The sequence below is a fragment of the Heterocephalus glaber genome, unplaced genomic scaffold, assembly GCF_053883595.1.
Source record: "Heterocephalus glaber isolate CG9 unplaced genomic scaffold, H.glaber_assembly_v1.0 deba00001429, whole genome shotgun sequence".
Lineage (NCBI taxonomy): Eukaryota > Metazoa > Chordata > Mammalia > Rodentia > Bathyergidae > Heterocephalus > Heterocephalus glaber.
Genome location: NW_028258294.1, coordinates 29,814,140 through 29,841,804, shown reverse-complemented (window position 1 = coordinate 29,841,804; position 27,665 = coordinate 29,814,140). Strand labels below are relative to the sequence as shown.

The following is a 27,665-nucleotide window of genomic DNA, read 5'->3' as shown; positions in this document are numbered from 1 at the left end:
GCTTTCCTCTCTTAGGAATCCCCTTTCAGAAATCCGCCCCCCCCCCCCCGCAATGAAACTGGATTTGTCTTTCTCATAGGCTGTTGGGTATGAAGATACCTCTGAGGAGCAAAGAGTTGAGCCTCTTCTTGATACTATGAGACACATACTGTACTACCCACAGCACATGGCTCTGAGGCTTTTTTAGAAATTCTAGGCAACTTTTTAGTTGCCTAGAAAAGTTCAGCTTTTCAGCCTATTCCACATCTTACAAATGTATACAGGGTCATGAGAAAAACAACTGGCTTGCAAAAATTTCACGTGTTGTTAGAGTAAAAAGTGAATTATACCTCTCTTCATGTCCCTGTTAGGGGCCCACACCTGCCATTTTCCTGGTGAGTTTTTCATTGTTCTAACCCTGGGCAATATAGCACTTCCTATCCAGAAACCTGCAAAACCATTTTTCACTTTTCTCCCATCTCACATGAATCTATCTCACATCAGGTTCTCAGGGAATTTTCCCTGGAACTGGTCTCATAGGCTCAGAAGGATAACAGATGAATATTTTAATAGGGACCTCCTGGAATTCTTTAACTACTAACTATGAAATTTTCAGATCTAAAGACAGTCTGGTGGAGAAGATAGTGCTGAGTTGCAACAAATTTGGTGAGTCCCTAAGTTATTACAATTCTTTGCACATAATAAAAGCTTTTGACTTGGAATGCTGATTGATTTGTGTCCTTTATCTTTCTAATACATATGACTATACATCTTTCTTTGTGTAATCACAGTAAAGAAATGTTAAAATAATTTGCTACAAATCTATATGAGAAAAGGCTTGTTAAAGACTTAATTAGTTCTATTTTTTTCTCATCATTTTCTCCTTCAAAGCATTTTTAGGCGAACAGTGGTACCTTCCTCAGACTCTTCGTTGGAGTGGATTCTCACTAGAATGGAAATCAAGTTTCCTCCTGGGTTGGAGATGATCTGCTATTGGGTATTTGTGAATTAAGAGTCTTTCCATGTGGCCATTTAAAGAAAAAAGAAAAGCCTTTGTCCTGTAGAAAAAGAGTTGGGAAGATGAATATTTTCTTAGCAAATCTTTAGTTTGTGTCCATTTCTTTACAGAGAAAGCTGTAATCAGACACTGATGAAAAATGTCATCAGCACCTGCACACGTGGGATTAGGATGAGGGATGGAAGACACCAGCAGGAGCAGGTGGGCCACCTGGCAACAAAAGCCCTGATTGGACTTAAACATAAGCACAAAGGAGGTTTTTTTCTTTAAGTCTTTGGTTTTCTTTCTGCTTCAGTGTTAGTTTTTCCTTTGGTCTGGTGGGTTTTCTAGGCAGCCCATCTGGTGAACTAAAGGGATAAAGTGAAGAAAGATGGCTATTGCCTCAGAGCCCTGTGCTCAAGTTCTGATTCAGTTCATTATTGCCATGGATGCATTGCCTAAATCCTCCAAATCTCAATTTTCTCATTAGCAAAACAAATACTGTAATTCTGCTCTTTGGACAGAAAAACCCCTTTCAAAGTACGTTAAATAAGATATGTGAAAGTGATTTGAAAGCTCTTAAGCTGTACAGAGTTGTCCAACAGGAAAACCGCACAAGGACAAACCATCAGAAAAGGAGGAGCATGTTACAACCTCTGTCAACTGGGGATGAGTCCCCATTCCCAGGCTCCTTGTGTGGCTTCCCACTGAGACAGAAACTCCTGACTCTCCCCTTTTCCCCTATGATGACCACAGGGGTGTGTGGTTTAGCTGATAAATGTCCTCTCTTCTCCCTTTCTTCCTTCACTGCCCCCTCATCAATGGACTGGGACAGCTTGCCTCAGTGTCCACCCAGGTTACTTTGCACTGATCTCTGGGTCTCTCTTACAGGAGGTGCAGCTCAGCTGTCAGACTCAGTAACGGTCTCTTACTCCTGCCACTCCAGAGATGGCCATCAGCTCTCTGAAGAATCAATGGGGAAGCCACCTCTATGGTCTCAGAGATCATGGAGGGAGCTGAGACAATTATTGAGGTCTCCAATCTCTGCAAACCCCCAAAAGCTATGATTAACACAGCTAAACCTCCTGAAGATTCCCTGGTTATACCCCTGTCATTTTGGAGGGTGGGGGTACTGGGGATCAAACTTGGGACCTTGTGGTTGCGAGGCAGGTGGCAGAGCCACTGAGCTAAATCCCCAGCACTAGCCCTGTCATTTTTGCAGAGACATAAGAGCTGTCAATCAAACAGCTGGCTGAACAGCCACTGAACAGTTGTGACTGTAGCCCTGCACACCCATCTATGGAGGTGTCTTCCCTGACTACAGTTGGGTTCAATTTGAACTAAGCAGCAGAATTGAATTTGTACCCATAAGTGGGTTGGATCAACAGGTTTTTGTTTAGAACAGATTACCAGGCTCAAATTTGAAGCAATCACAGGCCTCTGGTTGCTGTAACAAGCAGCACTCCCATCACACTTCTCAGGTTGGTCTAGGACAGTGGTGGCAAACCTATGGCATCTGTCCCACAGTGGACTATTTGTTATCACTGAAAACTCAAAAAGATTTACCATCACTGCAGTGGGAGTTTTCCCTCCCCTGTAGTGAGCCCTCCACCCATGCTGCAGGTCAGGCCCTTTTAAAATAAAGCCTCGCTCTGATGATAGGGTTTGACAGAGAGCTGGCAGGGTTGACTAATGCTGTCTGCCATTAAATGGTATTGACCAGTGGCATCAGGGCCCTGAGCTGTAGCAGGCTGAATTGGCACTCAGAGCCCAGGGCCACTAGCAGAGCTTCACTTTGCCAATTCATTAGAGAATAGAGATGGCAATATTCTTTACCGTGGTCTCTAAGGCACTGCAGTCTGGCTTCTTCCTCCCCATAATGTTCTTCCCTCTTTATCTAGAACTGCTCTCCACCCTGTACCTTTTAACAGTTACCACTTCCTTAGGTTACCCACCAGTGACACCCTGACTAGGTCAAATTCCTTCTATTCTGTGATCTTATAGAACATGTAACTTTCCAAATTTGTAAAGTTTGTTATAGTTACAATTTTTGAGCAATTTTACATTCAGATCTGCCCCCATTATTTGTCTTAATGAGGAACAAGGAAACATTTGGTCTTATTCACCATTTCATTCTTGGTTCCCCAGCACAGAGTCTGGCACATAGTAGGTGCTTAGTAAATATTTGTTAAATGAGAAAATAAATGATCAGATAGAGAGTAATGGCTTCTCCTTACAAATACTGTGGGGACAAGAAACCACTCAGATATTCAAGCCTTAACCCTTATTGGAACTAGGCACAAAGAGCACTGAAACTGTTGCAGAGTAGCCAAAAAAAACTTGCTTTGGAAGCAGTTTTCTGACTTAACAGAGAGGGCCAGAATAAACCTTGATGCAGACTGCCTCTTTGCATTCAGAGATGCATTTCCCTAGGTGTATTCGGGCTTGTTTGTATCAAGTGGATATATGCTAATGAACATACATAAAAGGAAAAGGAACTCCCTGGAGAAACTATGAATCCCAGGGAAATTGATGAAGAGAAAATTTTACCTGAGCAGAAAATGGTACTTTTCTAAGAAGGGCACTGACCTGGGCTACTCTGGTAAATTTGTTCATACTTGTGTTGATGTGTGTTTTTGTTTGAGTGGTGGCTATTTCATGATGCTGGTGCTATTTTACCAAGGCATGAGAGGTGTCAGTGATACCTCAGTGTTGGAGGGTGATCAGTCCTCCAACTCCCTAGAAAGGGGGATGGCGAGGGCTAAAGAAAGACAATAGAGACTTGTGTAATTTCAAAGTATATGGGGGGCCAGGAGGTCAGTGCCTCAGAGTGGGCAGAGACTCTGAGCTACCCACTATTTATTGGGTACACACAATAATTGGAGGGAGCATCAGGTGACTTAGGGGGCAGCAGTAATCCTATGTTGATGGGAATCTTAGGTTGATGAGGTTGGTAAGGAGTGCATTCTTAGAATAGTAGGTGGGATGAGATAGCAGGGTAATAAAGAATCAGTCCTTCCCCCCAGGTGAAACTTTTCTCTTTTTTTACTACTACTTAGTGGTTCTCGAAGAACCAGGATGTCTGCAGCTGATGTACTCTTGCCCTTGAGCGGCACAGTATCACCACACCATTGAGGCCTCAACTTGAGACTGGAAGCAAAATGGGAGTTATGTTTCTGTATCCCATAGCTGGCTCACGGGCAATGACCTTGGGCCTTAGACAGTTATAGTCATACTTTAACTATGAAATGATTTGTCCCCCAAAATTATGTAGAATGGCTCCTGACACCTCAAAGCTGCACTGGTAAAGCACAGCTCCAGCCTGGGGAAGGAGACACCTCCCCAGTTCTTTGAGGACTCCAGCGTGACTCTGAGCCTGGAGAAGTGGCCTATTTGGAGATACTGGGCACCACCACAGCCACTGTGCTGTGGAAATTGTTGTCAGGGTCAATGGTGACACTTCTTCAACTGGTTACGGAAGTGGGGACAGGTGGTAGTGAGGGAGCAGGGGTGAATGCAGAGTGATCACAGTAGACAGGTAGGTTCATGAGCAACCCCAGTTTCCTCCTGCAGGACTTGCAGAAATTCTGGAGGAAGCCCTGGGTGAGGTAGTTAGGCAGAGAGTCTGTTGGTGCATGTAGGGCAAGCAAAGGAACTAGGGTTACTATGATGAATGGGGCTCGACTTGTAGCCACAGCCTGGGCAGGTCAGTTGACATTTAGGTTAAAGTTTAAGGGTTGTTTTAGAGATAGGGTCTATGTGCTGGGATTGCAGGCGTGTACCACCATGCCCAGCTGAGACTTTAAGGGGTTTATAATGTGGTTTCACACATGGTAAAAGCATTTCTGAAGAGCTGATAACTCTTTCCATATGCCTGCTTATGTTGGGGAGTAATGGGCACAGCTGCCCTGGGATAACTAGATTGTCCCAGAGTGCCTGAGACTTTGGTAAATTCTAGTGGTGAAAGTACCGAGTCCTGGGAAAATCATAAGGGTTGATCACCTTAGTACTTACGCTGACAATTACTTCACCTTCAGTGAGAAGACAGCAGATCACACATAGCCTCATAGCAATAACAAGAACAGGTCTTCCCTTTAGGATATTAACAGTCTACAAAACAGCAAAGGTCAATTCAGAGGCTGCTTTTTATTTTTTTTTTTTCTTTCAGTTCTGAAGATTGAATCCAGGGCCTTCACACTAAGCGACACCCCTATAAGGGGCCCCTGGCAGATATGTCAAAGCCTGGGCATCTGAGGACACAAAGTCTGTTGTTTAGCACAGGCACATGACCGACTTTATAATAACATTAAGTTAGCATGGACGAACACACATGTACCACACGGCAATGCAAGGTGGCATGGCTGTTTTGTCTAAGTGTGTCTCAGAAAAGCTGATAAAAAAGGACACATAGCTCTCCAACTCTGCAGCTGCATGTCTAACTCTCCCACTCTGATGCTGGCCTTACGTTGTAAAATTAAAGTTTCCTTCCTGCTTTCTGGTGATGTTTGCTTCACATGCGTTCTTTTCTTTGGGAACCTCATCTAACTGGACCCCCTTTCACCCCACCAGCCCCAATTACCCTTAGCTCTTTTCATTTTGTTTTTATTTTTTATTTTTGAGACAGGGTCTTGCTAAATCCCCAAGTTGCCCTGGCTAGGCTCAAACTTACTATACTCCTGCCTCAGCCTCCCAGAGTGCTGGGATTATAGGTATTCACCATCGGGCTAGAGGCTCCTTTGCAAACCACATCTGAGGCTGAAAAATGGATTAGAGGGGCCAGGGATTTAGCTCAGTGGTTTCGCTGCCTGCTGCGCAAGCACAAGGACCCGAGTTCGATCCCCGGTACCAAAAAAAAAAAAAAGGATTAGAGGAAGATCTCTATCCTGAGGGGCTATTCTGGGTCAGTACCTCATTTTCTTTTTCCAAGGTACCTTCACCAGCTCCTCTAGCCACACAAACAGTGCCTCTTAACACTAGATTTTCTCTGATGGACACAACTTTGTTAAGTGTTTTTCTTAAATAAAGCACAAGGATCAAAGATACAATTAATACTATGAATTTGATAGCATTTGTGTATAAATAAAATAGCAAATGAGATAAACATGTTTGTCTGGGCATGGTGGTGCATTTCTGTAATCCCAGGCTGAGGTAGGAGGATCCCTGTGAGTTTGAGGCAAACATGGGCTACATAGCAAGTTCAAGGCCAGCCTGAATGACAAAGTGAGACCCTGTCTCAAAGCAAACAAATAAACAAACATGTTTGTTAGACACTGTGCCCTTTAGGGAACTGGGAAAGGGAACATTACTAGAACCTCTGAAGTTAAATCCTAGTCTCCTGTGAGCCACGGCAGTACACGGTGAATTATAGGAAAGGTAGAAAAATGAGACTGAAAAGAAGCTGAGCTTTGGGTCTGATCAGCGCTGCTCTGGGTAGCAAAGACGAAAGCCCCCCCCTTACTGCACCTTTTATTCAGTACATCCGAAGAAACAAAGTGTAACAAATGACTTGCAGAGAGTTTAGTACATCCTTTGTAAATAAGATGTAACAATCCAAGAATAAGGAGGAACTGAGTAGATGTTTGTTCCTCCCAGGATGTTTTCAGCTCCCAGGATGTTTCTTGTCCTGGAGAATCACAGACAGCATTACCAGATCATTGAGGTCTCAGTTGTGACCGGAGGCCAAAATGCAATTATGTTTCAGAATTCCATAGCTGGGTTGTAGGCAGGAGAACTAGGCTAACCAAATGATTTTTCCCTAAAATTATGTAACATTGCTTCTGACATGTCCTGACTTTTCATTCTGAAATTAAGGTCACTATCTCACCAAGACAATCAAATCCTTGAGAAATGGAACAGTGACTGCTCTCCCCAAAATGATGCAAACAAATAGAAACTGATAAAGGATAAGGAAGAGAGAGAATTCTACTAGCATTCCTTTAATTGCAGAGATTCCTTGGTAGAAGCCAGTCCTACCTATCCAGGTTTACAGGTTTTCCCATGAGGTGGGAGGCATCATCTGATTCCTCTGCTGGAGCCTAGGATGGTGAGGCTGTGGAATCAGCCATCCGGGGAGAAGGCATGTTTTCTTTCCCCAGGCAGGTAGAAACGATGAGGAGTAGTCCACCAACAGCCAGGAAAAGACCAGCAGCCCAGCCCAGGAAGAGGGCATCTCCAAACTCCCACCGCGGTACAATCTCAGGGATTCTGTCATCCCAGAATTCTTGGACGATGGCATGAGCCACCCAGGAGACTGGAAAGAGGGTAGTGGCTGAAGCTAATGCCTCCAAAGTCCCTCCCAGGAGGCAAAGGCACCCCTTGAGTACCTTCCTGGTCCTGAAAAACTGGCAACATTCAGACCCACAGCCAGACAGCAGAAGCCCCAACAGTCCCAGCCCTTGGGAGATAATCATCAACACGCGTGCTACCTGTAGCTCCCCGGGCAGAGAAAAGAAGGAGTCGAAGGCCTTGCACACAATGGCAACTTCCTCCCGATTTATGCAGGCCTCCCAAAGCCCCATGGTCCAGGTATCCATTAGATTCATTTCTGTATTGAGAGTCTTCCACTGGGTCAGGACGATGGTGACACAGGAGCAGACCCAACCAAGGAGAGAGAGGACCAGTCCCCCGAGCTGTAGTCTCGCACGGATACTCAAGGCCATGGTTGCTCTGGCTGCAGAGGCAGAAGAATAAGGAGGACAGGTGATTCAGGGACTGGTTAGCAGGGACTACTTTTCTGGAGGCGGGGTTGGAAGTCTTTCACATGTAGAGAGGGTGTCTGCATTAGTTTTCTGGGCAGCAGCTGAGGCAGGTGTGAGGAATTTGACAATGTTTAGGTTTAGGAAGTGTATTCAAGATTGGATGTGGATGTGGATTCTGGAAGAAGTTCCCATGAGAGGCAAAAAGGGATCTGGTAAGCCATCAATATGTATTTGGTAAATAATTCATAGAGTTAAAAATCACTCCCAGCTCTGAGATCACAAGGATAATGTTCTAGGAACATACACTGATATAATCTTTCTGGAGGGCAATATGACTTCATGTTCATACAGACTCTGATGAAACACCTTGTCTCTAGGAATTTATCTATTTTTTTTTGTGAATAGTGGTTTTCAAAGATTTATAAAAATGTCCATTAAGATGTTAACAATACTGGTTAATATCGGGTAGTATTTTAAGGTGATGTAGAAGAAATTTTAATGACATGAAAAATGTTTTTGATATATTTTTTATTATACCAATAAATTTATTATTATTTTTAAAACACCAAATCAATTATCTTGATTTAAAGTAATTTAGGGTTTTCTTTTGCATCAGTGGACTATTAGGTACTGTTCAGTCTTCTAGAAAATAGTGACTAGATATAAACTACAATTTGATGGCATTTGATATTTATGAGCTATCAAGATCCAAGAAGAAAAAGGTGTAACATAGAATTGTGAATCTGTCTCTTGGGGTATCTTTTTCACTTGAAGAATCTGTTAAATAACTGAATATATGACAAAGACTCTGGGACATTGAACAGAGCTATTCAGCTTCATTTGGTTAATGGGAAATTGAGAAAAAATACAGAGTACAATTCAAGATAAACCAAGCATGGATATGTATGTAAGTGAACATATTTCCAGTTGATATTCTAAAGGGCAAATTTTCTGATTTAATAGGAAGGGAAGCTAGGTGAAAAACATTTACTCTGTATGATTTGATTACGGTTTCCTAAACTGCTATTGTCTGGTCTCTCTAGAGAAGAAAATATAACAGTTCACTACAGAAAGACAATATTTTATCAGACACCCGTTATTCTGACAATATGTTCAAATGCAAGTTTATTACTTAATAAAACCTCATGAGGTTACTTTGCACAGAAAGTGACAATAAATGTGATGCCAACAACACAACCAAGAAATAATAGAGAAAGAGCATTCAGAATATAGTTATTAAAATGAATTTAAAAGTAATTATGTATAATATATTTAATGACAAAAGATAGGATTGGCATTATTCTCAAGGAACTAGAAAATATAAAAAAGAACAAAATAAAAATAGTACAAATAAAAAATACTACTAATGAAATGGGACTCTGTGGGTAGATTCATACTAAATAAAGCAATTAATAAATTTGAATGTAGGCTAGGAGAAAATTTTCAGAATGAAAAAATAGAGTGATTAAAAGATAAAAAATATGCACAGGGCAAATACAAATATAGAAATACATCTGTGAGAAAATCTAACATATATGTAATTAGTGCTCCAGAATAGAATAAGCGAACATGAAGCAAAACCATGCAAATGGTTGAGAATCTTTCAAAACTAATGAATAATTTCAAGTCATAAACTAAAAAGAAACACTATCCAATTCTAAACAATTAATAAAATTAAACCATCCACAGATGAAACATAGAAAATCTGTAAAAGATGATGTCATACACTTAAAAATGACAGAGAAAAATAAATTATTTTGAAGAAGCAAACATTAATAAGATATTTGATCTTGCAAGTGAAACCATGGAATCAAAAAGACCAATTAATGTCTTCGAGTCTTGAATGGTAATAATTAGAAAACTAAATTCTATATTTTTGGATATATTGTTAAGTGAGAAAATGTTACAGGAACTTGGGGATTGACCTGGGCTGAGTGATGATCTTTGTTGTATTGGTGTCTCAGTTCTTGGATCCTCCCTACCTCTGTGTTCTGCCTAGAATAAAGCAATATTCAGCCACCAGGTCTTCATGATGCCCAATCCCAGGTCACCTAGATCTTTTAAGTCCCTGATGGAAAATATGGGATCTTTCCTGGCTCTGCGAGGAGAGGTCCAGGACACTGACCCTGGCCTCATCTCAATGGAATAGACCCCAAAGAGTAGGCTGAAGGAGTCCTCAAAAGGGCACTTACTGCTAGTTCCATCATAATCCAGCTCAAAGACCCAACTCACTTCCCTAATTAGAGACGCTATACTATGAAGCCAGAAGCCAAAACAGGTCTTCAGTCTTTATCTCCAAGTTTCCGGACCATCAAATTCTCAGGCCCTGTAATACCCCCTATAACTCATCCATCTTAGCTATCAAAAAAGCTAATAGGAAAAAAAAAGCTAATAGGGAATACCAATTGGTATAGGACAGTGATGGCAAACCTTTTAGAGATTGAGTGCCCAAACTGCAACCCCAAACCCATTATTTATCGCAAAGTGCCACTGCAGTCAAACCTGAATACTGAGGTTTTAGTTTGGAAAAAACAAGTGTTATCCAGTGCTCCACTGCTGGAGTGAGTTGGTTTGTGGGCTGACAGAGAAGGGTCTGTGTGCTCACTGTGGCACATGTGCCATAGTTTCGCCACCTGGACAATAAATGAGACTGTGATTCCTATTCATTCTGTAGTGTCTGATTACTACACCTTACAGGAGAAATCCCTCCAAATAGCAGTTGCCATTTCTGGCTTTGCTAGCCTTCCCTTCTTGAGGGTGTGGTTTCATTACTGGAAGTTGCCACCTGTAGGTTCTGCCACTTGGATCTTTCCCCAGTGTACTAGCTTTCCAACAAAGCTACCTTGCTTGTTACTCCATAAAGTGCATTTCAAAATTCTATTTCTGATGTGAGGTCCCTTCTTCTAAGGGGAGGATCCAAGAGCTGAGATCATCACGATACAGATCATCATCCAATCCAGGCTAATCTCAAATTTCAAGGGTAAAAAAATAAAAACAAACAAACAAACAAAAACTTCAAGGGTAATCAAATTCTCTATACAGTATATGGGATGCAATTTTATTTTCATAAAAAGTGTTGTGTGTGTGTGTGTGTGATATAAAATGTTGACCATGGTTATATTGATGGCAGGACTATGAGTAATTTTTATCTTTTTATTTGTGCTTATTTATACATTTTATAAATTTATAATTTAATAATTCTATAAGCAAGAAATGCCACATACAATAACTAAAAAAAAAAAGCCAGGTGTGAGGGGAACCAAAGTGCAGATCTAGTTAGGAGTTGGTATTTTGACCTCAATGGCAACAGGGCAAGTGGGCAGGTCTCCTCCTTCCTGTGGGACACAGTGAGGAAACTCTGCTGCTGCTTTTATGACAACTGCACGTGGTAATCAATGTGATGGCAAAATACTATACAAACTTGGAAATGCTTTCTACTTTCACTGTATATTGCCAAAATTTGCTTCCGGAATACTGGTGTGCCACTTACATATCAGCCTTTGAAGGTCAGACATTGCTTCTGATTTTTTTGCATCTTTCTGATTGTGAAAATTTGTGAACAGAGAGACACAGAAACTATGATAAAGGTGAACTAAGAAAAAACTCAGGTTTGTAAGGGACAACCAAACCCATTAACTTATTAATTTCTTTTTTACTTATTCAAGCATTCATTGCTGGATGCATTGACTGTGCATAGCAGTTCTACTCTATTCTGTGTGGTTTTTCTTCTTTCTTAAGCCATAGCCTGGCTCGTTTTTGTCTTTTCCTTGGATCCCAAGAAACCATCTTCACCTTTTCAAGTGGGTGCTGCTCTGCCTAAGAACATTTATTTGTATATTTATTTGCTGTTTGTTACTGTGGACTCCTATCTCCTGTTCAGTGTTACAACACAAGGCAAGAAGAAATAGAGACAGAATCAAAGTCAGAGATGGGGAGCTAAGATAGTGCTGAGCAAGCAGCCAAGACCCTGAAAGGCCAGAACCACTGTTATTTATTGGTGACAAAAATCATTGTTAAGTTGGGTTAAGGGGGCTACTTGCGTTTGCTAGGGATACATTGCTGACACAGGCAAGGCTTGTAAAAGAGTCAAAGCATTCTTGTGTTAGGAAAAGAACAGACCAGACATAGGTTATGGTTAATAATTTCATTTCTGAAAAAAAAATTTCAATTCTGGGAACGGAATTTCAAGTCACTCTTACCTTGGCTGAGTCACATAAGCTTTGGTTGAACTCACTTCTTAAAACAAGCCAATTGTGTGGTTAATTCTTTACAGCTTACACTGCTTACAGCCTGATTTGGGCTGTAAGTCAACAGGGTGGTCTCCCAAAGTTTGTACTTCTTTATCTGAGAAGTGTCTGTTCATTTCAGATGCCCATTTTTGGACTGGGTCTTTGAATTTGGGGGGGTCTGATTTTTTTTGAGTTCTTTACATATTATAGATATTAGTCCTTTGTCTGAGGAATGGCTAGTAAAAAATTTTTCCCATGCTATGGGTTGTTTCTTCACTCTGTTGGTGGTTTCATTTGCTGTACAAAAACTTTTTAATATACTGAGAGTCATTGATTCTTTGCAATATTTTTTGTGTGATTGGGGTTTTGTTAATAAAGTCTTTGCCTACACTTATGTCTTCAAGAATTTTACCTATTTTATCTTCCAGCTAATTGTTTCTGTTTTAATATTTAGATCTTTGATCCATTTCATTTTTAGTTTAGTGCATGGTGATTGATATGGATCTAGGTTTAATCTTCAGTATGTGGAAAACCAGTTTTCTCAGCACCATTTATTAAAGAGGATATCTTTCTTCTATTGAAGGTGTTGGCCCCTTTGTCAAAGATTAGGTAGTGGAGTGTGCATGAGTTGTTTCTGCATTTTCTATTTTGTTTCATTGATCCTCAGATCTGTTTTTTGTTTTTGCCAGTACCATGTTGTTTTTATCACAGTAGCTTTGTAATATGGTTTCAGATCAGGGATTCTGATGGATTATTGTGATAAATGTAAGAGATATTTTTTCTCAGGTAGCTATGGAATGTGGGAAGGCTCCACCCAGATCTAAGGGTACCTCCAGCTGGAGCTCCACTCTGGTCTCTTAAGTGTTTCTCAAGTAGCTAAGGGAGTTCTGGAGGTCTCCACTTTGATTGCTTAGGAGTTTAATGCTTTTCAAGTTGCTCTTGGGAGTGTCTAGGGCAGACCCCAACGGGCTCCACCCATCTCTCTAAAAAATCAATAGACCAATGCACCATGAGAAGCACCTTGAAGGTCCCAGTGACCTCACCATTAGGTTGTAGAGTATTTTTTAGTCAGATTGTTTTTGCAAAAGGTGAGGAAAAGTGGTATGAAATCGCATGTGTTCAGGCTTTTATGGTTCTTTATCTCTGTAAAGGCACAAGAAACATGGTATTTAAAGAGGCCTCCAAGGGCTGGGGATTTAGTTCAGTGGTTCCAGTGCCTGCCTCGAAAGCACAAGGTCCTGAGTTTGATCCCTGGTACCAAAAAAAAAAAAAAAAAAAAAAGAGGCCTCCAAAGGAAAATATTGGTATCATTGATAATCCTGAAAGAGGAGATTAGGGTGTGGCAAAGCTGGCTGGGGAAATAGATCTGATCTGTTAATTACAAGATCCCGGAACACATGTACAAAACAGTTCCCAAAGCCCTGCACATGGACTTCTCATGAGCAGATTTTCAATAGGATGGCCTAGACCTGACATAGCGAGAGGCATGGGATCCCAGCATTGACCCATATATAGAATTTCCCATGAGTTTCCTTGAGATTTGGACAGCATAAAAGGACATAGACTCCAAGAAGAGTTTGCTATTGCGTCTTTCTCATGAGAGCTTGCCCTGCTTTCTCCAGGGTGTTTTATCCTGCTTTTTCCTCTTTTACTTGCCCTAAGCTCACTCTGCAGAGCCAATTTTTCTCTCATTCTTCACTTTTACTTGTTCAAATAAACTTTGCCACTGCTTTTTTGCTCATTTCATTCAATTCTTTGTTCGAGACAAGAAGAACCTGGATCTAACTCCAGAAGGAGCAGCAAACAACCCAGAACCCAGTAATGTTTATTTGGTGAGCCACTTTTAGAAGGTGCTACATGATAACATTTTGCTGTAGCTATCCAGGAGAATCAAAATCCAGGGGACTCCAATAGCAATACTGTCAGCCCAGGGATGTAGCTCAGTGGCATAGCACCTGTCTGGCAAGCATGAGGTACTTAGTTAAAACAAAAACCAATAATAATACTGTTCTTCTGCAACTATCTCTCAGAGGGATGTGGGTCTCTCCCATCTGTTTCCACTGGAGGGCAGTACCCCAGAGAGAACCAGTCTTTTCAAATATGACCCAACTACTGGACATGGTCTTTTCTGTGTCCAAAAATTGCAATATAGATGAGGATGAAAGGAGAAGGGCTGAAAAAAAATACAGACCAAAATCATGGCTGTCACAATTGGCAATACTTTAAGGACACCCAAATTGTCCAAGGGAAAACCCAAGGTGAATCAGTGCCTACGTAAAACTGGATGCCTGGCACATGACTATACCAAACACCACCTGGACCCTTCTCTGAGTGTCAGGTGGCCAATGTACCTGACTCATGGCACTGGAGGATTTACTGTCCTCACTCCCAGAGAGGGGCTAGGCCAGCCAAAACCCACAGTTCCCACCCTGATAAAGAGGACTGAAAGGGCCCAAGGCAATCTGCAATGCCTGTCCATGAACATAGCAAAAGTTTACATTTATTCTTCTTTTTTTTCCCGGTACCAGGGATCGAACTCAAGTCCTTGTGCTTGCGGGGCAGGCGGTGGAACAACTGAGCTAAATCCCCTGCCCTCAAGTTTACATTTATTAAAAATAAGAAAAGAGGGGCCGGGGATTTAGCTCAGCGGTTTTGCTGCCTGCTGTGCAAGCACAAGGACCTGAGTTCGATCCCTGGTACCAAAAAAAAAAAAAAAGAAAAAAGAAAAGAAACAGCTCTTAGAGCACGTTTGTGGCAAGTAAAAGTAGGAAAAGAAGTATGCTCTACAGAAAGAGTGGGCTACAGTGAAAGAACACAGTAGCAGAGAATCAATGGTGACTGTCCTTTTTGTATTGTCCACTCCTTAGGCTGACATCAGATCTGGACCATTCTATCAAAAACTTGCTCAAGTTCTAATGACAAGTCCACATGCAGGGCTTGGGGGACTGTTTTATGCGTGTGTCCTGGGATTTTGTAATTAACAGGAGATGACTACTTTCCCAGACAGCTTTGCCACGCCCTAATCTTATGAGTCATTTCCCTGAGTAATACTTATCCCTTAATTCTTCATGGGGTGCTGAGAGAGTGCAGTTATCCGTCTTAATATAGCTACTTCCTGCTGGGAGGGGCTAAAGGCCATACCTACTGGGGATTATTTGCTCAGCAACTACCTTGGGGTGTTGTGGCTCACTTGCTGGGTTGAAGAAATAAGAAAAGGGGTAGTTACTGTTAAGATGTCTGTTTTAATGTGAGAAAGAAAGTAACTTTACTATTAAGTTGGGGATGTACAGCCCAAATATAAGAAGAAACAGGTCAGATTTCCATGCTTCCTGTGGAAGAGAAAGTATAGCAAAGAGAGATTTTAGATGAATTACCAAGTGCCTCAGAGCCCTAGCCTTAGCAAGATTACTCACATTATGGATGTAATTAAAAACAGGAGACTCAATATGGGTGCCCACTTACTTATCTGTACCCAGAACAGTATTGGTCTTGCTTTTTGAAGAGGAGCCTCACATCTTCCAGAGGTTCACAGGCATGGCTTTCTTCCTAGTCCTGTGAAAATTCAAGTGACTATTACTCATCTAGCATTTTTATAACTTTTCACTGTGTCCCTTGAGCAAGGCCCAGAATGGTTCCTCATGAACTGGGGATAAGGCTAGGGTCTTGAGGGGCTGTAAGGCTGCTCTTCTTCCTCTCTACTAGCCTTTTGATTTTCCAAAATACCTTAGATATGTCTCTTTGGGGTCCTTTGCAATAAATGAGTGACCTGCTTGGGAAGATAAATTACTGTAAGGGTTGCAGAATTTCTTGTTTTATAGATGACTGCTTATTATTTAGCAGATGCCCCCCACCGCAGATTACTGCATGGGCATGTATCATCAGAAAGGCATATTTTGAGTCTGTATAGATATTTAGCTTTTTGCCTTTTCCTAATATCAATTCAATGCCCAAATAAGAGCTGTGGCCTTTGACTTTTGGGCAGAGGTCCCTGGGAGAAGGAGTTTGGTCTCAGTGACCTGCTGTGAAAAACTACACAACCTGCCTTTTGATGTCCTTGGACAAAGCTGCTTCCATTAGTGAAGCGTACCTTGTAGGGAACAGGGAAAGGGGACGTTACTAGGACCTCTGCAGCAAGTCCTAGTCTTCTGCGAGCCATGGCAGCACAAGGCGAATTAACTTATTATACAGGAAAGGTAGAAAAAAAAAATGAGATTGAAAAGAAGCTGAGCTTTGGGTCTGATCAGTGCTGCTCTGGGCAGCAAAAATGAAAGCCCCAAGCTTGCCGCACCTTTTATTCAGCACATCGGAAGAAACAATTGTAACAAATGACTTGCAGAGAGTTCTGTACTTCGTGATAAACAAAGTGTAACAAATTCAAGAACAATGAGGAACTGAGTAGATGAAGATTTTGTTCCTCCCAGGATGTCTTCAGCTGGTGTAATCTTGTCCTGGAGCATCACAGCCTCATTGGATCATTGAGGTCTCAGTTGTGACCAGGGGCCAAAATGGAATTATGTCTCAAAATCCCATAGCTGGCCTGTAGGCAGGAGAACTAGGCGTAATCAAATGGTTTTTCCCTAAAATTATGTAGCATTGTTCCCAACAGTACCTCCTCAGGATCTCGGAGGGGCAGGTTGCTGACTAGGGATCTCCTTGAACCCAATTATGGCAGTAGATCTAGGGGAGGTGTTACTGGACAGTGATCAGTCCTCAGACTGCCTAGAAAGGGGGACGGTGAGGGCTAAAGAAAAAAAGACAATAGAGACTTGTGTAATTTCAAAGTATATGAGGGGCTGGGAGGTCAGTGCCTCAGAGTGGGCAAAGACAGACACTCTGAGCTCGCCATTATTTATTGGGTACACACAATAATTGGAGGGAGTATTAGGTGATTTAGGGGGCAACAGTAATCCTATGTTGATGCAGATCTTATGCTGATGAGGATCTTAGGTCGATGAGGATCTTACATTGATGAAGGTGGTAAGGAGAGCATTCTTACAGGAGTAGGTGGGATGAGATAGAAGGCTAATAAAGAAGTTGTCCTTCCCCCAGGTGAAACCTTTCTCTTTTATTATTACTTGGTGGTTCTCAAAGAACCAGGATGGCTTCAACTGATGCAGTATTGCCCTTGAGCATCACAGTATCACTGGATCATTGAAGCCTCAACTTGTGACCAGAGGCAAAATGGAGTTATATTTCCGCATGCCATAGCTGGCTCATGGGCATGGTGACACTGGCCTAAGACAGTAATAGTCATAATTTAATTATGAAATGACTTTTTCCCAAAATTTATGTAGAATGACTCTCAACAGGGGGTTTTCCAGAGAAAGATGATAAAACATAAGCCAAAAAAATTGAAATTGCTTACCCACAAATCAAGGGTCACCTAGGGTTTCTCTCACTAGACGAAGATGTCTGTGGACAAGGGCATTGCAAGTTGCCCCAGGCCTCTTCAGTCCTCTTTAGCCAGGCTGGGGGTGAAGATTTTGGCTGGCCTATCACCTCTCTGGGATCAGGGACATTCAATCCTCCAGTGCCATGAGTCAGGATACATAGAGCATGCCCAGACAGTGGATTTGTACAGTTGTGTGCTCAGTGTCCTGGCTTCTTTCTTTTCTTTCTTTCTTCTTTTCTTTCTTTCTTTCTCTCTTTCTTTTGCACTGCTGAGAATGGAACCCAGGGCCTTTTGCATGCTAGGCAAGAGCTCTATCACTGATCCAACTCTTCAGCACAGTGTCCTAATTTCTTGCAGTCCTTGATTGGCTCTGAGTTTTTCCTTAGATGACTTGGGTGTACTTCATACATTGCCAGTTGTGATGGCTATAAAAGCCACCTGCTTTTTTTCCCTCAACTTTTCTCCTTTTATCCTCATCTTGATTCTAGTTGTTGAACACAGAAAAGATTATGTCCAGCAATTGGGTCATACGGTCTTGAGGCCCCATCTGCAAACATACCAAGGTCTTTTGAAAATATTAGGTCTCTCTGGACCACTAGCCTCTGGTAGAAATACGTAGGAGAGACCTATATCACTCTGAGAGACAGGTAGGCATCTGAGGACAGGCATTTTTTTCTTCTGGAGTCCTCTTTAAGTACTGTGGTTCTTGGGCCTTTACAGAGGTATAGAGCCATAAAAACCTGAACATAAGGGAGTTCTCACCACTTTCCTTGATTTTTGCAAAAAAAAAAAAAAAAAGAAATCTAACTGAAGAATTTAGACTGCCATTCTGTACCCATGTCTCGCCATTCCCCAGTTACTGGACCCAAACAGTATTGTAATAGTAAAGACAAGGGTGGAGCCCCTAGGGCTCCAACTAGTTACCTGTATGAGGGTAATGGAAAGAGAGAGAAGACTGGTTCTGGTGTCCTTCAGAGGGCATCCCCTGTAGAAGGATGCAAACCTATAAGTCCTTGAGCATTCTCTGTGAGACTCAATTGTACTAGCAGACATCTTTGATGAAGCAAGTACCACTAGAGCCTTTTTTTTTCCCTTAGAACTCTCCATACCTTGTGGCCCACTATAACTCCCCCAGGGTCAAATTGTTCCCAATTTTTAAGGATGCGGCCTGATGGTGAGGTAGCTGGAATCTTCAAGGTGTTTCCCATGGTGCATTGGCTCACTATCTCCTTAGACAGAAGTGTGGACCCTGCTCAGGGGTTCCTTTAGAAATTCCTGTAAGATCAGAGTGGAACCTCCTGCCTAGGGACTCTCTTAGTCACTTGAAATAGGGTCAGAGCTCCCCCATCTGGGGATCAGGGTGTAGTCTCCAGCAGAGGGACTCCCTTTGCCACTTGAGGAAACAGTATCCCTTGCATTTACCCCCATTAGTATACCCATGGCTCTACTTTTGCATACTCACAGCTGCTTGAGTTGATCTTTACTGGCTGTCTCTGTTCTCCTCAGGCCATCAGGAATGTATTTCTAAATTACCTGAATTTCTGTTAGAAGAAACAAGGAGGGGTTCTTAACCTAGTTCAAAAGAGAAAAGGGGAAGAAGCCCACATGTTCCCTAAAATCAGAAGCTTAGATCCTATCTACAAGAGTGAAATTTCCTGGTGATGAGGTTATTTGAAAAGAAAATGGTGAACAAACATGATGCAACCATATGGCCAACTCATGCATTACAAGAAGAAACAAAATGGCTGCCAATCATGCTGAAAGGTGGACTAAGGTGAAACAAGGTCCTGAGAAAGCAACTCACTAATGATGATACCCAGAGATAAAAGGCATGTAGGGGAAAAACACAGATGAGACTTTGAGCACAAAAAGTAGTAACTAGGGTAGGTGGCTACTCAGGCAGGAGACTAAGTTACTAAAAATCTATTTTTCCCAAAAGACAGAGAACATTGAGTAAACTATCATGAAGTACAGAAACGTGAGGACAAAAAAGGCATACTCAATGCTAGGTTGTACACACAGAACCTGAATGATCTGTTCTGCCACTGGGTTAATAAGTTGTCTGGCTGTTCTTTACTGCAATGAGACTGAAAATGGGAAAGAGAAGAAAGAAAAGAGGAAATAAATGTGGGGCAGACCTATGGTCCTCCTAATGGCTGGGAAAAATGAGGCCATGTGCTCCTTCTCTCCTGTTCCACATGGTAGGACACACTAGGAAGCTGTTCCTGGTGTGTGAGAGAGCTTCCCGAGTTCCCCAGCTTCCATTAATTTTTACCATCCTCTAGATCCCTGCCTCCCTCTGATAACCAAAAAGGACTGAAGCTCTCTGAAGGATGAAAGCCTGTTCTGGGGGAGAAGGGATGAGAAGGAGATTGGCACTTTCCTAGGAGAGACAGAGGAAAAGAAAAACACCTTCTTAGCTATAGATTTTAGAGAGCAAGAAACCAAAAATGTGTCCAAAAGGGTCTTACCTGCTTCTGGCTGGCTATGTCAAATATGTTACCAGGTTTTGGAGTGCTGGAGTCTCCTTCTAGAGGTGGTTTTTAGGTTCTTTCTGTCCTGAACAAAGAATTGGCAAACAGAAGTGCAAACAGTACGAAATATTACGTTTATTAAAAGTAAGAAAAGAAACAGGCTCTGCAGAGTGAGTTTGGGCAAAGTGAAAATAGGAAAATAAGTACGTTCTACAGAAAGAATGGGCTACAGGGCCGGGGATTTACCTCAGTGGTTCCGCCACCTGCCTTGCAAGCGTAAGGACCCAAGTTCGATCCCCAGTACCAAAAAAAAAAAAGTTCAGAAAGAGTGGGCTATAGTGACAGAAGTAGTCTGACATCTCCATCTCTTTAAAAAGAACTACAGGTGACCTTAGACATCATAGGTGACAAATTCAATAATTCTGTTTTAACTTTCTTTTCTAAAAATTGTTTTCTCCATCTGTATCCATAATTGAGGGTGAGGAAGAACCCTAGTCAGGACTTTTTTTTTTTTTTGACAGTTTCACTATGTAGTTCAGGATGGCCTTGAACTCACTGTGTAGCACAGGCTGACCTTGAACTTGCAGTGATCCTCCTGCCTCAGCCTCCCAAGTGCTGGTATTACAGGTGTGTACCATCATGCCTGGCCTAGTCAGAACTTCTTTACTCCTGTTCTGACATGTCAATTTGAAAGCCAATGTTTAACCAGTAGCTTTTAATTGTCCCACAGTGTCCTACTCCCTTACTAGGAAGAGGTTTACTAGCAAAATTGGAGACAATTCTCTGATTCTGGCAAAGGATAAAGCAGATTTTACTTATTAGGACTACATCAGGCCATGCTTGTAGACACCCCTGAGGTTACCATAAATACTTACACTACTCTTAATCCTGCCTCACTGATGCCTACTGGCTCAGAAGCTAGCCACTCTTGTGAACAGGTAATTTCCCAGACTTATGTGAGCCAGCAGGACATCAGTGATCTGCCCCTCCAAGACCCTGAGGAGGAGTGGTCCACTGATGGAAGTAGTTTTGTCCAAGAACAATATCAAAAGGCACATTATGCATTGTCAGTTCACAACCAGGTTTGAAGCCAAACCCCTTGCCTCATGGACCTCTGTTCAAAAAATGAAGCTCATAGCCCTTACTCACACATTGATATTAAGAAAAGGTAAAAAGCTAAATATTTTCACAGATCCCAAGTACACGTTCTGTTGCTGCCTGCCCATGGAGTAATCTAAAATAAAGGGGCTTGCTGACTAATCAGCAACTCCCCAAGAAGGTCACTGTCATTTATTGCAAGAGACCCAAAGAAACATGTCTAAAGTTTACTTGGGAAATTAAAAGCCTGGTAGAGAGGAAAGAAGAGAAGCCTTACAGCCCCTCAAGACCCTAGCCTTACTCCCAGTTCCCAAGGAACCATGAAACTGGTCATTCTTCAAGGGACACAGTGGAAAGCTATAAAATCTCTACATAGGGAATGGCCACTTAAATTTTTACAGGATTAGGACTAGCAGTGATCACCTGACAGGTCTGTAAAGCTTTCACATTGTGCTTACAATAACTCTGGCAATCCCAGACCACCTCCTTTGTTAGTATATGTGCTGCTTCAGTGAGCACACACATCCTTTGTTAGAAAAAGCTACTCCTGTGAACCTCTGGATGACCTGAGACTCCTCTTCAAAAAGCAACTCAGTACTGCTTTGGGTGCAGATAAGTACAGTCACTAGTGACCTTTCATTCACCATAGTTTAAAGGGATACATGTATTGAGACTCCTGTTTTTGATTAGATCCATAATGCGGCGAGTCTTGCTAGGGCTCTAGCTCTGAGGCTCTTGGTAATTTATCCCTTTTGTCATACTGTCTCCTTCATGGAAGCTATGAAAATCTGACCTGTTCCTTCTCATATTTAAGCTCTACATCCCCAACCTAATAATAAAGTTACTGTCCTGACAAATTCACCAAGATTTCTTCTGTTGATCAGCTAGTTCACATAGAGACATTAACTCTTTTCTCATTTTCTTCCGACAGGCACCCCTCCCAGTCCAGCTGGTAAGCCACAACATCCCAAGGTAGTTCAAGAGTACAGAATCCCCAGTAGGTAGGGCCTATAGTCTCTTTCAGTAGAAAGTGGCTCTATGAAGATGGAGACCCTCACACCCTCAACACCCCTTAAAGAATTACAGGGATTTATATTTCTCAGGGGGAAATGAGGCAGGAGATTAGGGGATGGCAAACTGCCTGGGCAGGTAAGTATGACCTGTTAAACACAGACATCCAGGAGACAAATGCCCAAGATTTGCACCTAAAACCAATCTTCAATTCTGCTCAAAGGAATTTAAGCAATTTTTCAAGACCAGATGTCAGCCCAAGGAGTGCGAGATACAAAAGATAGCCATTAACCATCTGTGGTGGTTGTGAGCCTTTTCACTGGGTTGCTCTCACTCTGTAAATCATACTTCTTTTCCTACTTTTAATTGGCCTACACTTACTCTGCAGAGTTTTTTCTTACCTTAATAAATATGTGGCTACCGTTTGTGCTTTTGTCCAATTCTTTGTTAAAGATAAAAAGAACCTAGAAGGTACCACTAGGAGACTCCAGTACCCTGGAACCCAGTAACATATTTTGGTGAAGCTAGCTAGAAGGAGGTAAGACCCACTGGGCATGGTGTTTTTTTCTCCCTCTCTCTAATCTACGGTCTCAGACTGAGAAGTACCCAGTAACAGCACCTCTTTCAATTCTAAGTTTAGCTCCCGTCATACTGTAAAGCTTCCCTAAGTCAGAGACTGGGTACCTTTCCTTCAAGTAAGGCCAATCAGTCTACCAAGAGGCAGTTGATTTGGTTTTCCAGGGAGAGGCCCTTCCCAGGATAATACGGCTGTCCTTCAGCACCTCCTGTCTCAGAAACTGTCTTTGCTTCACTAGGATAAGCAGACTATTCCCAGATACATGAAACCGTCAGGGACCCTAGGGTCAGCACCTACTTGAGGTTAGCTCCCATAAGCTCTTTTTGTTAAAATGGGAGGTAATGTTTTAAGCAAAGCAGTGCACGTGTACTGCAGAAAAATAGAAAAACATACATAGAGTTCACCAAAAATTGTATACCCAGCAGTTCGCCATACTAATAAATGGCTAGAAGCTAACGGTCACCACTTTGAGCACTCTTTGTAGAGACCAAAGTTAACTTGTATTAAACCACCCCCCCCACCCCCCACCCCCGTCTTGCTATGTAGTTCAGGATAATCTTGAACCGGCTGGCAGCGATCCTCCTGCTTTATCCTTTGTAGTACTGAGATTAGGGCATGCACCACTGCGACCTGGCTGCTCCTTGTGCCCTTAACGAAAGAAAGATCCAGATGGGCTCCTTTACTCTTCTGGCCAGATAATTTCACAGATGAATGTTCTGAAGTTGAGAAGCCTTCAGTTAGTCCTGATTATTAGGTAAAAAACATTTCAGTTTTTCCAGTGAAGAACGGGCGCGAAGCGACATCGCATTTGAAAACAGCCAAGGAGGAAATAGTGTCTCCTAGTTGGCCTACTCTGGGACGACGTGGATCCCAGCCAGTCCGGCGCGGATAGCTGGGAGCTGTAGGGCAGCCCTCGCGTTTGCGCATGCGCCGGGCCCAGCCAAACTCTGTTTCCCGGCAGCCCGAGCGCGGAATCCGGGGGCGGGAGGGGAGTGCCGCGCTGGCTGCTAGAGTGACCCACTGGGCTTCACGTTGCTGTCGCGGCGATGGCTTCCTTCGTTACGGAAGTTTTGGCTCACTCTGGGAGCTTGGAGAAGGAGGATCTCGGCACCCGGATCAGTCGTCTGACCCGGCGGGTGGAGGAGATCAAGGTGAGGGCGGTGCAGCTGTTAGTTGGCTGGCAAAAGGCGCGGGGTGGTGTTTGAGGTGACGGAAAGGGAATGGGGCTTAAAGACACACGGTGGGTATCCCCAGAATGGAGCCAGTCGGGGAGATTTTGGGGGTTGCAGGGTGGCAGGGTTGAGAAATGTAGATTGCGGAGGGAGTTTGATGGGGAGTCCAGGGAACTCTTGGGGACTGAGGAGGCCTGTTACTGGGGAGGGCGGGGCGCTTGCGAGGAGTGTTGGGTGCTAGGCTCAGGTGGAGACGAGTGGTGGGTTAGGGGAAGGAGGAAGACTGGCGAGAAAGGCAGAGCGGGACTGTAGCTGGAAACCTCGAGGTGTCTTGAGAGGGATAGAAAGATGGGACCAGCCACCCCATCTGTGTTGGTGAATGAACGTAATAGATCTGAGAGGATTGGGATTGCGCCATCCTCCTTCCCGAAATTTTACCCCCTCATATGTTCTAAAGTTGTCTTCATCCTTAAGCCCTTGGGGCTATGCTGAGTGAGTGTCATAAAATATATCAGTGATAGATATATGGGCTTACTGCACATAACCACATACACTGCCACTTTGTCTGACATTGTTGGCTTTGACAGTATTTGCCTGTGTGTTCAGGTTTCTTTTCTGTAGAAGTATGTGTACCTGCATTAAGTCTGGATTTAAGGAAGCAAGTTTGGCATGCACAAGATGCATGAAAGCACATAATACAGCTCTTCCTAACAACTCTTGCTTATACAAAAGTGGTTTCCTAAATTTTAATTTTCACATCATTAGCATTTCTGTAACATGGCTTTAAGATGTTTCACCACTTTTTCATGTTGTTGGAAGAGGACAGGTTGAGCTACTTGGCATGGCTCCAAAGGCTCCTACATGTTTTGGACCTAATTTACCTCCCCTGTCACTATTTTCCTTTACCAACTTGAATCTTAGCGGATGAAGTGTTTTGCTCCAAGTAGAACCCATTTTTTTCTTGTTCCCAGATTGTGCTTGTATTGCCATTCCTTCACCCTTCTACCACTTTTCAGTGTATTTCTACCCATTTTTCAGCTTCTGTCTCAGTGTAGTCTTCTGTATAAAATATGCCCCATTTTCTCTCAAGAGAGGCAGTTTTTCTCATTTATGCTCCTGGAGGACAACTCTGCTGTATTACATTTCAGGTCTCTATTTTGGTCGCTCCATTGTATAGTTTTTTCCCTACCTAAAAGGAATTGAAGCGCAAACATAATTCTTACATCTTCTAAAGCACTGAATAATTCAGTGCAGCGTATTCAGTAATTTGTTTCTTAGTTAATTGAAATTAAAGGAGATAATGAAATTCAAATCATTTTTAGAGTTTCAGAATTAGGCCTTAAAATTTTATAGGCAAGAAGAAAGAAACTAATAATATCGAAACGTACAGATTATGGACTGAATTTATCCACTTACACTCTTTTCTATGTGATTAGAATTAGTATATATAGTCTTATATAGCTTAATGAGAATTTCTGACTCCACCCTTCTCTCTTCCAGCATTTTACATTCCTTGGGTACTATTACGTTTGATCATTGTCTTCTTACATCCTAATAATGATGAGACTGTTAAGGGTGAAAGTAATATGTTTTTGAAAAGAACTCATTGGCTTGGAGGGAAGGCTATGGGTAGCTGTTAAGAAAGCTACAATATGAAAAAGATGTCTTTTTTTTGTTTAGCCTCTCTTTTAAAAATTTCTATTTTTATTAGTACATGTTTATAGTATGTAATGATTACATTTATTGTGGGGAGTTGGTACATGTACATAATACATCTTTTTGAAAAAGATGTCTTGGGCTGGGGAGTTAGGTCAGTGGTTCTGCCGCCTGCCTCGCAAGCGAAAGGATCCGAGTTCGATCCCCGGTACCCAAAAGAAAAAAAAGAAAAAGATGTCTTATGGAAGACAAGGTGTATGCTTTTTAAAAGTTCCCTTATCTCATTGTCTCATATTATACTTATCTGTCTTATATCATAGGGTGAGGTGTGCAGTATGATCAGCAAGAAGTACAGTGAGTTCCTTCCAAGTATGCAGAGTGCGCAAGACCTGGTTATCCAGGTGGATAAGTTATCTGATGACATTGACCTGTTGAAATCCAGGATAGAGAGTGAGGTAAGAAAGGTTTGTTATACTGGAGATATATATGGATGCAATTCAGTTTCTTGATTTTTTTTTTTTGGTACTGGGAATTGAACTCACAGCCTCACGTTTGCCAGGGAGGAGGTGCTGATCCCCAGTCCGAGCTTCTTGATTTCTAAGACTAATCAATTCTGTAAAATTTTTCAAGACCTCACTTTTCTTATTAGTAAATGGAGGTTGAACCAAATGATTGTATGATGATGTCAATTTTGAGTTAGAAATATTTTCAAAACTCTACCTCTTTTCTGTGGTAAAAAATTTCTTAGCTACAATAATAATCTTCCATTTGAATAGCACTTTACAAATTAATAATAGGACTTCATTGTTTCATAAGAAAATAAAAACAGATGAAGCTTAGAGCTAGATCATTTGGCCTTTTGTCTTCTGGGTTGAAATAATTTCCCAACCCCCTCATCCTGGGGATTGAACTCAGGGCCTTGGGTGTGTTAGGCAGGTGCTATAGCATTGAGCTACACCCACAGTCCTTGCTGGCATCTCTTAAAGTCTTAATATTCTTCTTAGATCTGCAGCTGTCTTCAACACATTCAAGCTTCGAAACAATCTTTGGTTTTTTTTGCCTTTTTCTGGAAAGCCGACATGGTTTGTCCGTCGCAACTGCTCTACTTTCTGTCATAAAGCTACTTTCCTTGCATGTACAGTGGGTCTTTGGTTTTCTTTCACAGTGTCACTTTGTGGGCTAGCGCTTGTTATAATTCTTACAAAGATTTTTGCAGGTTTTAGAAATGTTTACCGTGGGGCTGGGGATTTAGCTCAGTGGCGCCATGCCTGTCCCACAAGTGCAAGGTCCTGAGTTAGATCCCCGGTACCAAAAAAAAAAATAGAACCACATGTAGAAATGTTTACCATGTTTGCTGAAGTGCTAGCATCACAAAAAGAAATAAGCAAATCTGGAAAGAAATACCTCTTTCATAATTTAAAAAATATTTGTGCATATTTTAGCTTACCGGGATTTTTCCCTGCATTATTTTTTAAAGGAAAAATAAGTAGTTGGAAGAAAGCATACTGATACCAGAGTTTTAAACAAAGTTTAACCTTACTTGTGTTCTATATCTATTTCTAAATTATTGCTCAGGGATCATTGATATCCAAAATCATGTTGTTGAGGTATTCTTAAGGTTTTTAATACCAAGGAAAGACATCAAGTCTGTTCTCCATGTGATGATTATTAAAGTAAGAAAGTAAGAAAGAAAATGTTTTTCAGAAGTTCTGAAATTTGAGGTGCTGGGGATTTAGCTCAGTGGTGCTGCTGCCTGCCTTGCAAGCTCAAGGTCCTGAGTTCAATCCCTGGTACCAAAAAAAAAAAAAAAGTTCTAAGATTTGAGTGGGAAATGAGGAAACTGTTGGTTACCTAGAATATCTATTTAGCAGCCCATTTATCAATCATTCTTATTAGTTTTTAATAAAAATAAATAAATGTTAATAAAATGTTAATAAAAAAATAAATGTTACTCTACAACACTGACGTAGTTCAAAAACTGTTTCCAGAGTATTTGTACTTATTTGATTGGTTGATTAGTGAGTCAATAGTGTAATATTTTACTGTCCTGTTAGAAGTGATTGAAACAAGGCAGCAATGGTCTCTCTTTATTTTTTGTGCGCTGGATTATGGCTGGTGAATTTTTTCAGTTATGATTGCCTTTGTGATGAGAAGGTCCTGAAAACTGGACCACTGAGTTAGAAACCAAACAAACAAAAAAAGGAGGATATTTAACCTTGGCAAAAAATACTTTGAATATTTGAAACCCTGTCATATAGGAGAAGGATTCAAATTTATAGTTCAAGAATAGCATTAAATTCGTTTTAAAGAGGATTAATTAATCATTTGCTATATTGAGCACCTCCAAGGTACAAGACACTGTGCTCATTGCTGAAGTATGAA

The 27,665-nt window shown here is 41.8% G+C and overlaps 2 protein-coding genes across 4 annotated transcripts in view; one reads left to right on the top strand and one right to left on the bottom strand.

Annotated features, from left to right (window-relative positions):
• Positions 1-5,103: 5,103 nt before the first annotated feature.
• On the bottom strand, positions 5,104-23,396 carry Cldn25 (claudin 25). 2 transcript variants are annotated; one of them, XM_087212391.1, is made up of 5 exons: positions 18,758-23,396; positions 18,220-18,280; positions 17,269-18,064; positions 15,366-15,455; positions 5,104-7,646 (listed from the first exon to the last, which is right to left on the bottom strand). In XM_087212391.1, the coding sequence occupies exon 5, from the start codon at positions 7,633-7,635 to the stop codon at positions 7,012-7,014; it is 624 nt and encodes a 207-aa protein (XP_087068517.1). In that variant the 5' UTR covers positions 7,636-7,646; positions 15,366-15,455; positions 17,269-18,064; positions 18,220-18,280; positions 18,758-23,396; the 3' UTR covers positions 5,104-7,011. The 2 variants fall into 2 exon arrangements, 1 of the variants encoding a protein (XP_087068517.1); XR_002386786.2 differs by lacking the exon at positions 5,104-7,646 and adding an exon at positions 14,542-15,232.
• Positions 23,397-23,418: 22 nt separating this feature from the next.
• Zw10 (zw10 kinetochore protein) overlaps positions 23,419-27,665 on the top strand; it is a 34,161-nt gene continuing 29,914 nt past the window's right edge. For both annotated transcript variants that reach the window (XM_087212390.1, XM_004856609.3), the window contains exons 1-2: positions 23,419-23,606; positions 25,604-25,738. In XM_087212390.1, coding sequence (XP_087068516.1) covers positions 23,502-23,606; positions 25,604-25,738 — 240 coding nt within the window. In that variant the 5' untranslated portion in view covers positions 23,419-23,501. The remainder of the gene's footprint in view (positions 23,607-25,603; positions 25,739-27,665) is intronic.

What these genes read in the sequence shown, in the direction of transcription:
- Cldn25 (XM_087212391.1), bottom strand. Translation starts at nt 7,635, where the DNA reads ATGGCCTTGAGTATCCGTGCGAGACTACAGCTCGGGGGACTGGTCCTC.